We start from the raw sequence: 12,967 nt of genomic DNA, 5'->3' as shown, positions 1-12,967 counted from the left end.
TCACATGTGAATAAAAACATGTTATATAAAAAAAAAAAAGATTCTTAAACATTATTATCCAAAAATTGTTAAAAACAAGTAATACGAATCAACGAAAAAAAAAAAAAAACGACTTTACATTACGTTTTGCATTTTAAAGTCTTAATTTTACCCATTTGGGGGATATGACCCACGTTTGTAGATCCAGAATGTCTTTCTTTTGCACAATAGTGCAAATCTTTTGTTTTTTTGTAAGGGAACCTTCTGGTCTATACTCTTATTGCTAAAACTCTGAGAGTTCTAGGATCCTTGTTCACCTACGCGTTTTCTTAGCGAACGTATCGTGTGCCCCACATAACGTAAATTACAAGGACATTGCAACGTATACACCATGAACTGGGTAGAGCTTGTGATGAATTGTCAGATATATATTATATACTTTTCCGGTTTATATCCTTGAAAGGTGTCCGCATATGTTGAATGAACTGGCATGTCAAGCATCAATGCTATTTGCATTGAAAAATTCCAACTGTATTATCAAAGCATGATCTAATATCAGTGCTCTTTGACCTATCAGGTTTCTTGAGTTTACTGGGTGCAATGTGGCTTTTAAGTGTTTGCGCCCTTCTAAATATAACTTGAGGGACTGACAGTGAATGGGGGCCAAGCTTTGGGACAGATTTCAAGATGTGCCAATGTTTCCTAATATTGTGGCCAATGGTTTCATCATCACTATTGAAACAATAATATACCTTGGTTTTGTGTGATAAGAGACAGGAGGAAATCACAGAAGAGTGAGGTGGATTGTCTGCTATATTTTTAAAGGCTTCCTCTAACAAGTCCGTAGGATAACCCTTCTATCTGAATTTATTTGTGAGAAGCTTACCTTGTTCAACACAATCCTGTTTTTTGGTACAGTTCCTTCTGAGTCTGTGGAACTGTCCGTTTGGTATATTGCTCTTCCACCTGGGGTGATGGGAACCCGTTGAGTTTACAGAATTTCTTTTTAATAATAAGATCTGTCTAGATTTAGTTCTAAATCTAGAAAACTCACGTTGTTCGAATCATTTACATGGGTGAAACTAAGCCCCAAACTATTCCTGTTACAGTGCCTGACAAACTCCAAGAACGCTACTTTGCCACCTTCCTAGATGATGAGCATGTCATCTATGCATCTTTCAAAGAAGACAATATTCTTGGCATAGGGATTTTTGTCCCAAATGAACAATTCCTCCCAATACCCCATGGTGATATTCGCCCAGCATGGTGAGAAGTTAGCACCCATGGCGGTGCTAAAAAAAAAAAAAAAAAAAGGGCTTTGTGGGAATTCATGTTTGGGTCCTAAGTCAATGCTCTTGCAGGATAGACATATACTGTAAAGCAAACTCACGTCAAGTTAGGCCCACATACAGTGGCTTTCCCATCTGTAATTACATAATACACTAATCACATGACCTGAATCACGGATATAGGATGGTAGTTGAACCACAGTTGGTTGTAGGAAATTATCAATGTATTGGATAAAACCATTTTTCCCAGCAACAATTGACCTATCGAGGGGGGGGGGGGGGGTTACAGTAGACTTGTGTATCTTTGGTAAGTGGTAGAAATATGGAGTCCTGCATTGGGGAGACAACAAAAATAGTTTTTTCCCTTTTGCTGAGCATTCCATCTCTACAAGCTTCTTCCACCAATTGTTTGAGGAATTGTTGGAAAACAGAAAGTGGATCTTCCCTCAACATGATGTAAGTGTTGGGGTCAGATAACAGTCTATAGGATTCCTTCAGATAATCTTTTGTATTCTGAATTACTAAACTACCCCATTTATCAGCTTGTTTGATTATAATTTCTTAATTCTTCTCTAAGTTCTCAAGGCTAGAAATTCAGCGAGGGATAGATTGGGCTTAGTTCCATGTGATTTGTTGTCACACAATGACCGCAAGTCCTTATAGGTAAAGCTTCAAGATATGGACCTTTCGACACGGAAGGGAAAAAGGTGGATTTAGGATGAAAATGAGTGCGTTCCACAGGAGAATCACACCAATATTCTAAGAATTGAGTGTCGTGATGGCCTTCGTCCCATAAATCCATCAAGACATGTAATGCACAAGATTCATCTATTGGAGTGGGGTCTGGTGAATTCAAAGGTCCATCGGTCAAACTATCTCTATTGTAGTTCTTAAGAAAATGTCGTTTACCGGTTAAATTCCAGATGAACCGGTTAAGATCTTTGAAGAAACTGAACTTATTTGCAGTGATATGGGGGCAAAACGAATGCCTTTCACCAATAAGGTCCACCGATATCTGTGTTCCAAACCCAGGCAGACGCCAGAATTCCCTCTGCTCATCAGTAGTCACAGAGGTGACATCCATTATTAGTTCCCCATACCATGAGACCGGGTCTGAATACACCCCTGACTCCGCTGTATGAGGGTATGTGATTGCTTTATTCCAATTTGGCAAGCTGGCAATACTTTTTAATCTTTTATGTGCAATATATTGACCATACCATTTAGATAAATAAACTGTGTTTTTACTGCTATGCCTGGCATTCTTGTGACCTTGGAGCTAACATGGCACTTCTGAATGACTTTGTTTTGTGGATTCCTCATACACATTCATATGAGAAGAGAGCTGCCTGTTGTGGATCTTTTCATAAACCATCATTTAATGTGTGACCCTGATGCCCCAGCTATGTGTTTGCTCGGTTGAGTTCCAGATCCTGACACTACGTTACATAATCGATCAAGAAAAAACAAAGGGTCACAATTGTTCGGTTTCCAACATTGCAGTTATAGTGCTGATGGAATTTGCTGTAGTAGCACCGAAAATCGAGTATTTGGATTACACTGTATGTGCTCACAGGATAATATGATCTTCTGTTTCTTACAGGGCCATCCATTTATTGTCCAGTTTGATGATGGGAACATGGAGGTCGTGTCCATGTGGGTGTGTAGAGCATTGGAGGAGCGTCGGGCACAGAACAGCCAAGAGTGAGAATAAACTGATAATATGAACTAATTGGTTAAATAGAGCCTCTGCCCTATCTACAGTGCAGTTTGTTTACACGTTCAGTGCCAGAAGTGGTCATGCCATATAGGCATGTTCTCAGTAGTAACATATTCCAGCTTCATATGGCCTATCTGAAGATGAATGTCAAGGACTTTTGGAGCATTAAGATGTGTCTGACTGTTACGCACATCTTTTGCAAGAACATCCTAATAATTTATGTAGTAGAGAGGGCTTAAGGAGGGTGTACTCTCACTGCATACACAGCCGGAACCGTTGGGGTCAACTTTACTCATGGCGATCTTCAGTTTGTGCATTGTCTTCCGGATTCTGCTACTTATACAAGTGCCATATTGATATTGGAATTTGGAGGCTTTTGCTCGCTTGGAGATTTGACAGTTGTGGTTAGAAGGTGACTGGGTGACATTTTATTCTTAAGCTTGCTGACACTCAGGTTTATTCTCTTCCCACAAAAAAGTGACTTCCTTTATGAAATCCATTTGTTATTATTTTGGATTTTGATGGTATGTCTTGCACAAATATTTGCTTTCTCTAATAAACTTTTTATACAAATAAAATGGTATTTGTGCTTAATTTTCATTAAACTTGCGTCTTCAAAAAAAAGATACTAGTGTAGTTTTGGTCTTCTGACATAATGCTGTAGCACGGGTTTTTCAACCAGAGGTGTCCAACCTGTGGCCCTCCAGATGTTTCAGGACTACATCTCCCATAATACTCTGTCAGCTAAGAGGCTGACAAGGGAGTATGGGAGATGTAGTCCTGCAACATCTGGAGGGCCGCAGGTTGGACACCCCTGGTTAAACCAGAACTATGAAATTCCAAACATAAATATCAGGACTGGTCAAACCAGTCATTTTGTATTTTATTATTTGATTGTATAGCTAAATCTGACATATAAGGGGTTTTCAATCTTAAACAGATCTCCTGTGTCCACTAGACAGCAGGCCTCATATCTCCAATGGCTAGTGTTCTGATGAATTCAAGTCTCCACTGCATGGTGTCTAACAAACATTCAATCTCTGATTACTCATGTTTTTTCCTAATTGTACGTTATGGGACACAGGGGGAAGTCCTGGAACCTTGGGTTATGCTTATGCTGCTGCTCTCAAGAGACTGAACACTGGCAATTTGGAGCTTTAAGTACAGCTCAGTATAACTCCTCCCACACCCAGCAAGCCTCATTATCTGTAGCCGGACACCAACAGAAAGAAGATATGGGACTGGCCTTTAACGTTGCCCTCTGTTACAAGCTCAACTCTCTATCACAAGTGAGGGACACCGGACGTGAACATTCTGGCTTCCAGATTCAACAACAAAGTAGCAGGTTTGTCACCAGGGATTTTTGGGCCTTCTTAGTAAATGCTCTGGTGACCTGTGGGATCAGTTCAACTTCAGACTCTTTTTAGGCCCTCCCGGATCCCCTGGATCTTCTGTCCCAGGGGCTGACCTACCATCAAACCAAAATTCCAAAAAAAGGATAATGGGACTTTAGGTATACCACACTGAGTACATTGGGAATGTATTAAAAACATCTTTATTTTATTCATCAAGACACCAATAATATACAATAAAGATGATTTATTTTAATACATTCTCAATATACTCATTCCTGGTGGTATATTTAAAGTCCCATTATGCTTTCTTTGGAATTTTGGTTCATATATATTTTGGGATGATACCTCTTAGGAAATACATTTTATTGACTTATTCATTATAAACTTCTCCGCAATTATAACTTACTGCATTGGCTGATCTACCATCCTGCTTCTTGACAGCTGGCTTTAACCACTTGGCTGATGAAGCCCAGGTCCTGAGGGAGGGGGCTTATCAAATTTGATCATCCCTATGCTCTTCAAAGAAATCAGCTGACCCAGCGGTCGTGGTGCATGTGGGCACTAATGACAAAGTTAAAGGTAGGTGGAGGATCCTTAAGAACGATTTCAGGAACTTAGGTAATAGATTGAGGAAAAGGACCTCCAAGGTGGTTTTCTCTGAAATACTGCCTGTACCTCGAGCCACACAGGAGAGGCAGAAGGAGATTAGGGAACTTAACAAGTGGCTGAGGAATTGGTGTAGGAAGGAGGGGTTTGGGTTCCTGGAGAACTGGGCTGACTTCTCAGTCGGCTACCGGCTCTTTAGTAAGGATGGGCTGCACCTTAATGGGGACGGTACAGCTCTTTTGGGGAGAAAGATGGCCACCAAGTTGGAGGGGCTTTTAAACTAGGAGACGGGGGGGAGGGCTCAGAAGTAGAATCAGTCAGGAGGGAGCAGAGGACTGAAGGCAGTTGTAGGGTCAGCAGCGACAGTAGGTCGACAACGTCAATTGGCGGGTCTGTGCGGGAAAACCGCAGACCAAACAGAAATAAACATAACCGCCAATCACGTTTAACGTCCGTAAAACTAAGAGGGGTATATGCTAATGCCAGGAGCCTAGATAATAAAATGGATGAGTTGGAAATATTAGTACATGAGGAGGACATAGACCTTGTGGGAATAACAGAAACTTGGTTCGACCCCTCACATGACTGGCTGGCCAATATCCAAGGGTATTCGGTGTACCGGAAGGACAGGGTAGGAAAAAGAGGGGGAGGGGTATGTCTCTACATCAAGAACAATATAAAGGTGCTAGAAAGGAGTGACATTACGGATGGGATGAGCATGGATTTAGAATCTGTGTGGGTTGAACTCGATAGGGAAGAAGATAAGGGAAAAGTAGTTGTGGGGGTTTGCTATAGGCCACCTAACCAAGGGGAGGAGGTAGAGCAGGAATTTTTAGCACTAATGGGTAAAGTGGCAAAACTGGGATCAGTCATCGTATTGGGGGACTTCAATTATCCCGACATTGACTGGGAAGAGGGGACTGCACACTCACATAAGGCCCGTCTATTCACAGAAACCTTACTGGATAATTACATGTCACAGTTGGTGGATTCCCCTACTAGAGAAAATGCAATCCTGGATCTATTGCTCACTAATGACCCAGACATAATCTCGGAGGTAGGAGTCCAGGACAACCTGGGCTCTAGCGATCACAGGATGATCACATTTAGTATAAATAACAATATAAAAAGGCAAGTGGGGAACATAAGAACCCTAAACTTCAGACGGGCAAACTTTCCAAAATTGTATTAATTGATGCAAAGGGTAAACTGGGACCAAACCCTGGGATCCCTGACCACAGAGGAAAAATGGGAATGCTTTAGGAACATATTAAGCAAAGGCATCTTGCAGTGCATTCCTATGGGGAATAAATTTAGAAGAGACAAAGCCAAACCTGGCTGGCTAAACCGTAGCGTTAAAAAACTTATTAGGGGAAAAAAATTGGCCTTCAAGAAATATAAATCAGAGGGCACAGTATCGGCCTTCCAGCAATACAAGGAGGCAAATAAGAAGTGTAAACACGAAATCAAGATGGCTAAAATCAACTTTGAGAGACAAATAGCGGAGGATAGTAAAAAAAAAACCCAAAGAAATTCTTTAAATATATCAACAGCAAAAAAACTAAGGCAGAGCATATTGCACACATAATTAATGATGATGGGAGGATGGTTACAGAGGACACTGAAAAAGCAACTGTGCTGAATGCTTTTTTCTCGTCAGTCTTTACGCAGGAAAAGGAGGGGTACACTGACCATGACTGTTTGGTTAGTAGTAATACACAGGACTTGCCTCTATGGCTAACAGAGAGTGAAATCAGGGAAAGACTGGATAAACTTAACACAAACAAATCACCAGGCCCGGATGGCGTACATCCGAGAGTGCTCAAGGAACTCAGTATGGTTATATCTAGACCACTGTTCCTGATCTTTGCTGACAGTATTAGGACCGGAGATGTACCAGGGGATTGGAGGAAGGCTAACGTGATTCCGATATTCAAAAAGGGCCAGAGGCATATCCCGGGAAATTATAGGCCTGTCAGCTTGACATCAATAATTTGTAAACTTTTGCAGGGGATGATATAAGTAGAATATGCTAAAGACAACAACATCATCAGTAGTAACCAGCACGGGTTTACAAATGGGCGTTCTTGTCAAACCAATCTCTTAGCATTCTAAGAGGAGGTGAGCTGTGAGCTAGATAGGGGCAGACCAGTGGATGTGGTGTACTTGGATTTCGCTAAGGCGTTCGATACAGTTCCCCACAAGCGCTTAATTTATAAAATAAGGTCTGCAGGTATCGACAGCAGGGTTTGCTCTTGGATACGGAACTGGCTAAAAGGCCGTGTCCAAAGGGTGGTAATAAACAGCGCATACTCAGACTGGTCTGAGGTGGTAAGCGGGGTCCCCCAAGGCTCAGTCTTGGGACCAACCTTGTTCAATTTATTCATAAACAGCATTGAGGACGGGATCAGTAGTTCGTTATCAGTTTTTGCAGATGACACAAAATTGGCCAGGGCAATAACTACACAGCATGAAGCAGATATCCTACAGAATGACCTGGACAAAATTACGGAGCGGGCAACGACATGGCAAATGAGGTTTAACGTGGAGAAGTGTAAGGTTTTGCACTTGGGGACTAAAAACATAAAAGCACAATACACGTTAGGAGGGGAACCCTTGGGGGAATCAAAAATGGAGAAAGATCTGGGAGTCTTGGTTGATGATAGATTAGGCAACAGCATGCAATGTCAAGCGGCAGCTTCTAAAGCCAACAGAATATTAGCATGCATAAAGAAAGGGATGTATTCCAGAGATAAGACTATAATCCTTCCACTTTATAAAACTCTGGTCCGACCGCATCTGGAGTATTCTGTCCAGTTCTGGTCGCCAGTCCTCAGGAGGGATGTGTTGGAGCTGGAGAAAGTCCAGAGAAGGGCAACTAAACTGATTAGGGGGTTGGAGGACCTTAACTATGAAGAGCGGCTGCAATCGCTCGATTTATTCTCCCTGGAGAAGAGACGTCTGAGAGGGGACATGATAGCAATTTATAAATATCTTAATGGGGATCTCAGCTTAGAAAAAAAGCTGTTCATTCGAAGGAATTGCATGAGGACTCGAGGACATACAATGCGATTAGAGGAGAAGTGTTTTAACCTCAGGCAACGTGGGGGGTTCTTTACTGTTAGGGCTACAAGATTGTGGAATTGTCTACCACAAGAGGTGGTTTCTGCGGGTAGTATGGTGACTTTCAAAAGACTCTTAGACTTACATCTAAAGGATCAGGAGATTAAAGGCTATGTTAGATGATTACAGTCACACACACCTACACAGGTTGAACTGGATGGACTATTGTCTTTATTCAACCTCACCTACTATGTAACTATGTAGCTTCTCAGAAAAATCTGCCATGGCACCTAGAAAGCATAGTTTGGTTGATGTGAGGCAAGGAAGTTTCATCCCAGGAAGTATTCTATTGGACGAATCCGGTCTTTCCTCCAGTCTGGTCTAGGTCAGCGTTTGGCCTTCCATACCATCAAGGGTCAATCTTGGTCTTAGCGGTTCCTTTTCAGAGAACATATGCCTCTCGCTCTTTAGTGAAGGTCTTTGTATGGGATGTCACCCACATTGTTCCTTCTATACCTCCCCCCAGTGATTCTGTGAAATCTCAATTTACTCAGATCGGTCCTTCAGAGACCATCCTTCGATCCTATTAGAGATATTCCTCTGTCTATCCCTACTTGCAAGGTTGCCTTTCTCCTCGCCATCATTTCTGAAAAGCAAGTTTTTCAACTGGCAGCCTTGACATGTAAAGAATTTTTAGGTGTGTTACACAAGGGCAAGGGTTTTCTGAGGCCTAGGACGTCTGTTCTCTCAATGGTGCTTTTTTCCTTCCACCTTCCCAAGCACCTTGTCTTACCATCCCTTTCTCCTGCACCTAGAAATCCTTATATTTTCCTCCCTTTCTGAAAGTAGTACTCGCTGTTCTAGTTTATCTGTTAGTTACAGTTCTTTTCTGTTAATCCAACTTTCTATTTGTGAATCCTGAAAGCCCGCTTCTTATTCCACTGTCGCTAGGTGGACTCGTCAACTTATTATCCAAGCTTATGACCTCAAGGGCAAGGTTCACCTTTTTCTAGGCAAAGCACACTCTACTAGATATGTTAGTGCTTCATGGGCTTTTCAGTATCAGGCTTTAGTTTTTTTCAGATTTGTAGGGCTGCCTCCTGGTCTTCAGTTCGCGTGTTTGTTAGGTATCACCAGGTGGACATTCTGGGGTCAGAGGATGCCAGGTTTTAGTCAAAAGGTTACTCAAGTGGCCTTTTAGGATGTAGAGCCCTCTTAGTGCCTTTGTTGATTTTCCTTGGCCTGTTAGCTTTTGGTTGTTATGTTGCTCGCCCTTTGGTTGGATAGGTTTTTGATGTCCCAAGGTTCCAGAGTACCTCTCCTGTGTCCAGCAATGTACTCCAAGAAAATAATTTTACAGAAAAGACAAAAATCCTATTTAATTCAGATATAAACATTTATCCCGCTCTAACACTTGCAGTTGCCAAGCATGACCTGAAATACTTAGAGGGTTTGTTTGGTACTCTGCATGACAGCATGAATATATCAGTGCAACACTCTTCAGCTTGAAAATGTCTCCCATCAGTGGTAGGCCAAAAGCAAAAACTATTCATTTGTGAAGGCTGGCTCTTTATATATGATTCCAGTGCAATGGATGTACAAAATCTAGCAGTGGTTTACCTTACTTACAAATCAGTGTGATCAGAGTGCTGTATATACAATTAGGATGTCCACCAGCCCTTTATTTAGAAATCTAAAACACTGTCTAATACAGAGGCTTAAATACCTCCATCCCAGTAACTTACAAAAAAGTAAAAATCAATTGCCCCTGGGACATTTTTGATTTAATACAAATATATAAAATATAAAAGTCACAAATTTTATTGAACACATATCAAGTTGAACACAGTAAAATACACCAGGAACATTTTTACATGTTTTCACTTTTTAATACATAATTGTGAAGCTCCTTCAAACAGATATCCAAAGATCAAGTGCATCTTAAAGTGGTTCTTAAGCCTTAAAGTGATTGATAAAGTGATCTGTAGTGTTTACTTGTCTCTCTCCAAAGCTCTAAGTATCGTTCCTTTTTGGTGCTTCTTTCCTCTGTTATCAGCATGAGTCACTTCTGAGAAGTTTTTCAGACAGATAAGATAACATGAGCTAAAATTGGTGTCGGGGAGGGAGATAAGCACACAGCTTGTCTATTCAGAATACAGCTCTGTATGTCCCTTCCTTCCTCTGCCTAAAGTCTTGTATATAGTCCCTTATCATCCCTTCCAATAGCTTGCATACTATTGATGTTAGGCTAACTGGCCTGTAATTCCCTGGGATATATCTCGGCCCTCTTTTAAATATTGGTACCACGTTGGCTTTTTTCCAATCAGCTGGTACCATTCCTACCAGTAGACTATCCATAAAAATTAGGAACATTGGTCTGGCTATCACCTGGCTGAGTTCTTTAAGGTCCAAAAAAGATAAGTGCTATACAGCACCCCCTTTCCTGCGCTCGGAACCTGGTCCTCAGGCTGCCTCAATCCCGGGACTCGTGCTGATAATAGGCATCCATGATGGCTAGGCTTTGCTGCCCCTTACGACCAGGGCGGTCGACCAAACACTGAAAATACAAAGCAAAGAAAAGGGCGCACCAGCCTAGCGCATTATCCTCAGCGAGTTTATTAAATGAAAAATTAAAATCAGCTCTGGCTCTGAGGAAGAGGCACAGCCTCGAAACGCATCAGCCCTCTGCTTCCAGTAAAGACGTTGATCCTCTGGCATGAGGCAGATTTATGGAATTGATGTGCCTGAATTTCACGATTGTTTGTGAGTAGCTGATTTTAATTTTTCATTTAATAAACTCGCTGAGGATAATGCGCTAGGCTGGTGCGCCCTTTTCTTTGCTTTGTATTTTCTGAGTTCTTTAAGGACCTTTGGGTGTAAGCCATCTGGTACCGGTGACCTATTTATGTTAAGTTTTTCACGTCTAGTTCTGAGTCTGTTTTCTGTTAACCATGAGGGTGCTTCCTGTGATGTGTTTTTAACTTTAACATTACAGACTAGGTTACTGTATTCCCCCAATTCTTTTGTGAAGAGGAGAATTTATTGAGCACCTTCGCCTTCTCCCTGTCCTTTGTAGCCAGATTCCCTTCGTCGTCCTTTATGGGACCAACGTGTTCTGGCCTCACTTTCTTACTATTTATATACTTAAAGAATTTCTTGAAACTGGGAAATGGTCTAATACTGTCTATTACATCCACTTCCATCCCTAAATCAAGCAGGAAGGAGAGAAATGGCCCAGATGGGACTTTAATTGAAGTGGTTGCATGAGTCGCTAATGCATAAAAATAGAAAAAACATGTGAGCAATGACATGCATTGACCAACAGATGGAGTACAGAATATGGCATGGCAAGATTCAACAGCAATATGGATATAAAAGGTCATATATCATGGAATGAATAGAATACACACAAAATTGTCTTATATATAATGTATAACATAGTAGAAAACTCGATGCGTTTCGTGGGTCTGTAGCCCACTCATCAGGAGTATATACAGGTAGACCTGTCAAAGGAATAACAGAATTGTATGTAATGTCAATAACAATAGATGTTGGGAATAAATCAGCAAGTATGGATTTTCAACAATTGTATGACCCAAGTGGGGAAATCATACTTGCATAGAGCCATATTCCATTGGTGAAAGCAACATAGCCATATGGTGGGGGCGCTATATGTCTGACCCGGGAGCTGAAGGAACAAACCTGGTCACCAACTACAAGAAACGTCTTACCTCTGTGCTTGCCAACAAGGGTTTCTCCACCAACTACTAAGTCATGTTTTGCTTGGGGATCAAAAACTAATTTTACTCACTGAACTTCAACACAATTTATAACATTTGTATCGTGTTTTTTTTCGGGATTTTTGGTTGATATTCTGTCTCTATCATTTAAAATACAACTATGATAAAAAATTATAACCTCTTAATTTCTTTGTAAGAGGGCAAACTTACACAATCTCTAGGGAACCAAATACCGTATTTATCGGCGTATAACACGCACCTCAATATTTGGAGAGAAATTTCAGGAAAAAAGCTTAAATTTAAAATAAACAGCTTTGAACTCAGAATATATATATTTTTTTTTCAATCAAATGACATCCCACCAGTGCCCATGAATGCAGCCTCATCAGCAGTGTCCAGCAATGCATCCTCATCAGCAGTGTCCATATATGCAGCCCATCAGCAGTGTCCATATATGGAGCCTCATCAGCAGTGTCCATATATGCAGCCTCATCAGCAGTGTCCATATATGCAGCCTCATCAGCAGTGTCCATATATGCAGCCTCATCAGCAGTGTCCATATATGCAGCCTCATCAGCAGTGTCCATATATGGAGCCTCATCAGCAGTGTCCATATATGCAGCCTCATCAGCAGTGTCCATATATGCAGCCTCGCAAGCGCAGTGTCCATATATGCAGCCTCGCAAGCGCCATTGGAACTATCCAAATCTGTTTTAAAAAAGGCCGGGAAGCAGTGCCGAGAGCAGAAGGGGCGGGCCGGGCCGAGGAGAAGGAAGGACGAGCTGTCATAAGAGCAGAAGGGGGCGGGCCAGGCCGAGGAGAATGGAGAATGAGCAAGCGCAGTCATCGGAAGTCCCGCCTCCTCTGCCGAGAAGTGTGACGTCTGTCATAGGCGGGACTTCCGATGACTGCGCTCGCTCGTTCTCCCTTCTCCTCGGCCCGGCCCGCCCCCTTCTGCTCTTATGACAGCTCGTCCTTCCTTCTCCTCGGCCCGGCCCGCCCCTTCTGCTCTCGGCCGATAAACACGGTAATTATTTTCCCCAGTGTATATAGAACACTCCTGGGCCCTGCACTCTGTACGTAGTGCACTCCTGAACCCTGCACTTTCAATGGAATGGGCTCCTGGTATTTATCAGTGTCCCTTTAAGACTCTCCCACCACTTGGTCCCCCCCTTGCACCAATTCTCTAATTTAAAAAAAAAACCAAAATCTTGA

The 12,967-nt window shown here is 42.0% G+C and overlaps 1 protein-coding gene and 1 long non-coding RNA gene across 2 annotated transcripts in view; one reads left to right on the top strand and one right to left on the bottom strand.

Moving 5' to 3' along the window:
- The window catches only part of MAP2K5 (mitogen-activated protein kinase kinase 5), a 308,258-nt gene extending 304,692 nt beyond the window's left edge, over positions 1-3,566 (top strand). The window contains exon 22 of the mRNA XM_082253022.1: positions 2,872-3,566. Coding sequence (XP_082109148.1) covers positions 2,872-2,976 — 105 coding nt within the window. The 3' untranslated portion in view covers positions 2,977-3,566. The remainder of the gene's footprint in view (positions 1-2,871) is intronic.
- The window catches only part of LOC309552212, a 603,675-nt gene that overhangs the window by 487,198 nt on the left and 103,510 nt on the right, over positions 1-12,967 (bottom strand). The gene's annotated exons all lie outside the window — the stretch shown is intronic.

This window comes from Pelophylax lessonae, assembly GCF_965119305.1.
Source record: "Pelophylax lessonae genome assembly, chromosome: 4".
Classification (NCBI taxonomy): Eukaryota; Metazoa; Chordata; class Amphibia; order Anura; family Ranidae; genus Pelophylax; species Pelophylax lessonae.
Note: the sequence above shows the minus strand (reverse complement) of the source record. Positions and strands in the feature narration are given on the sequence as shown.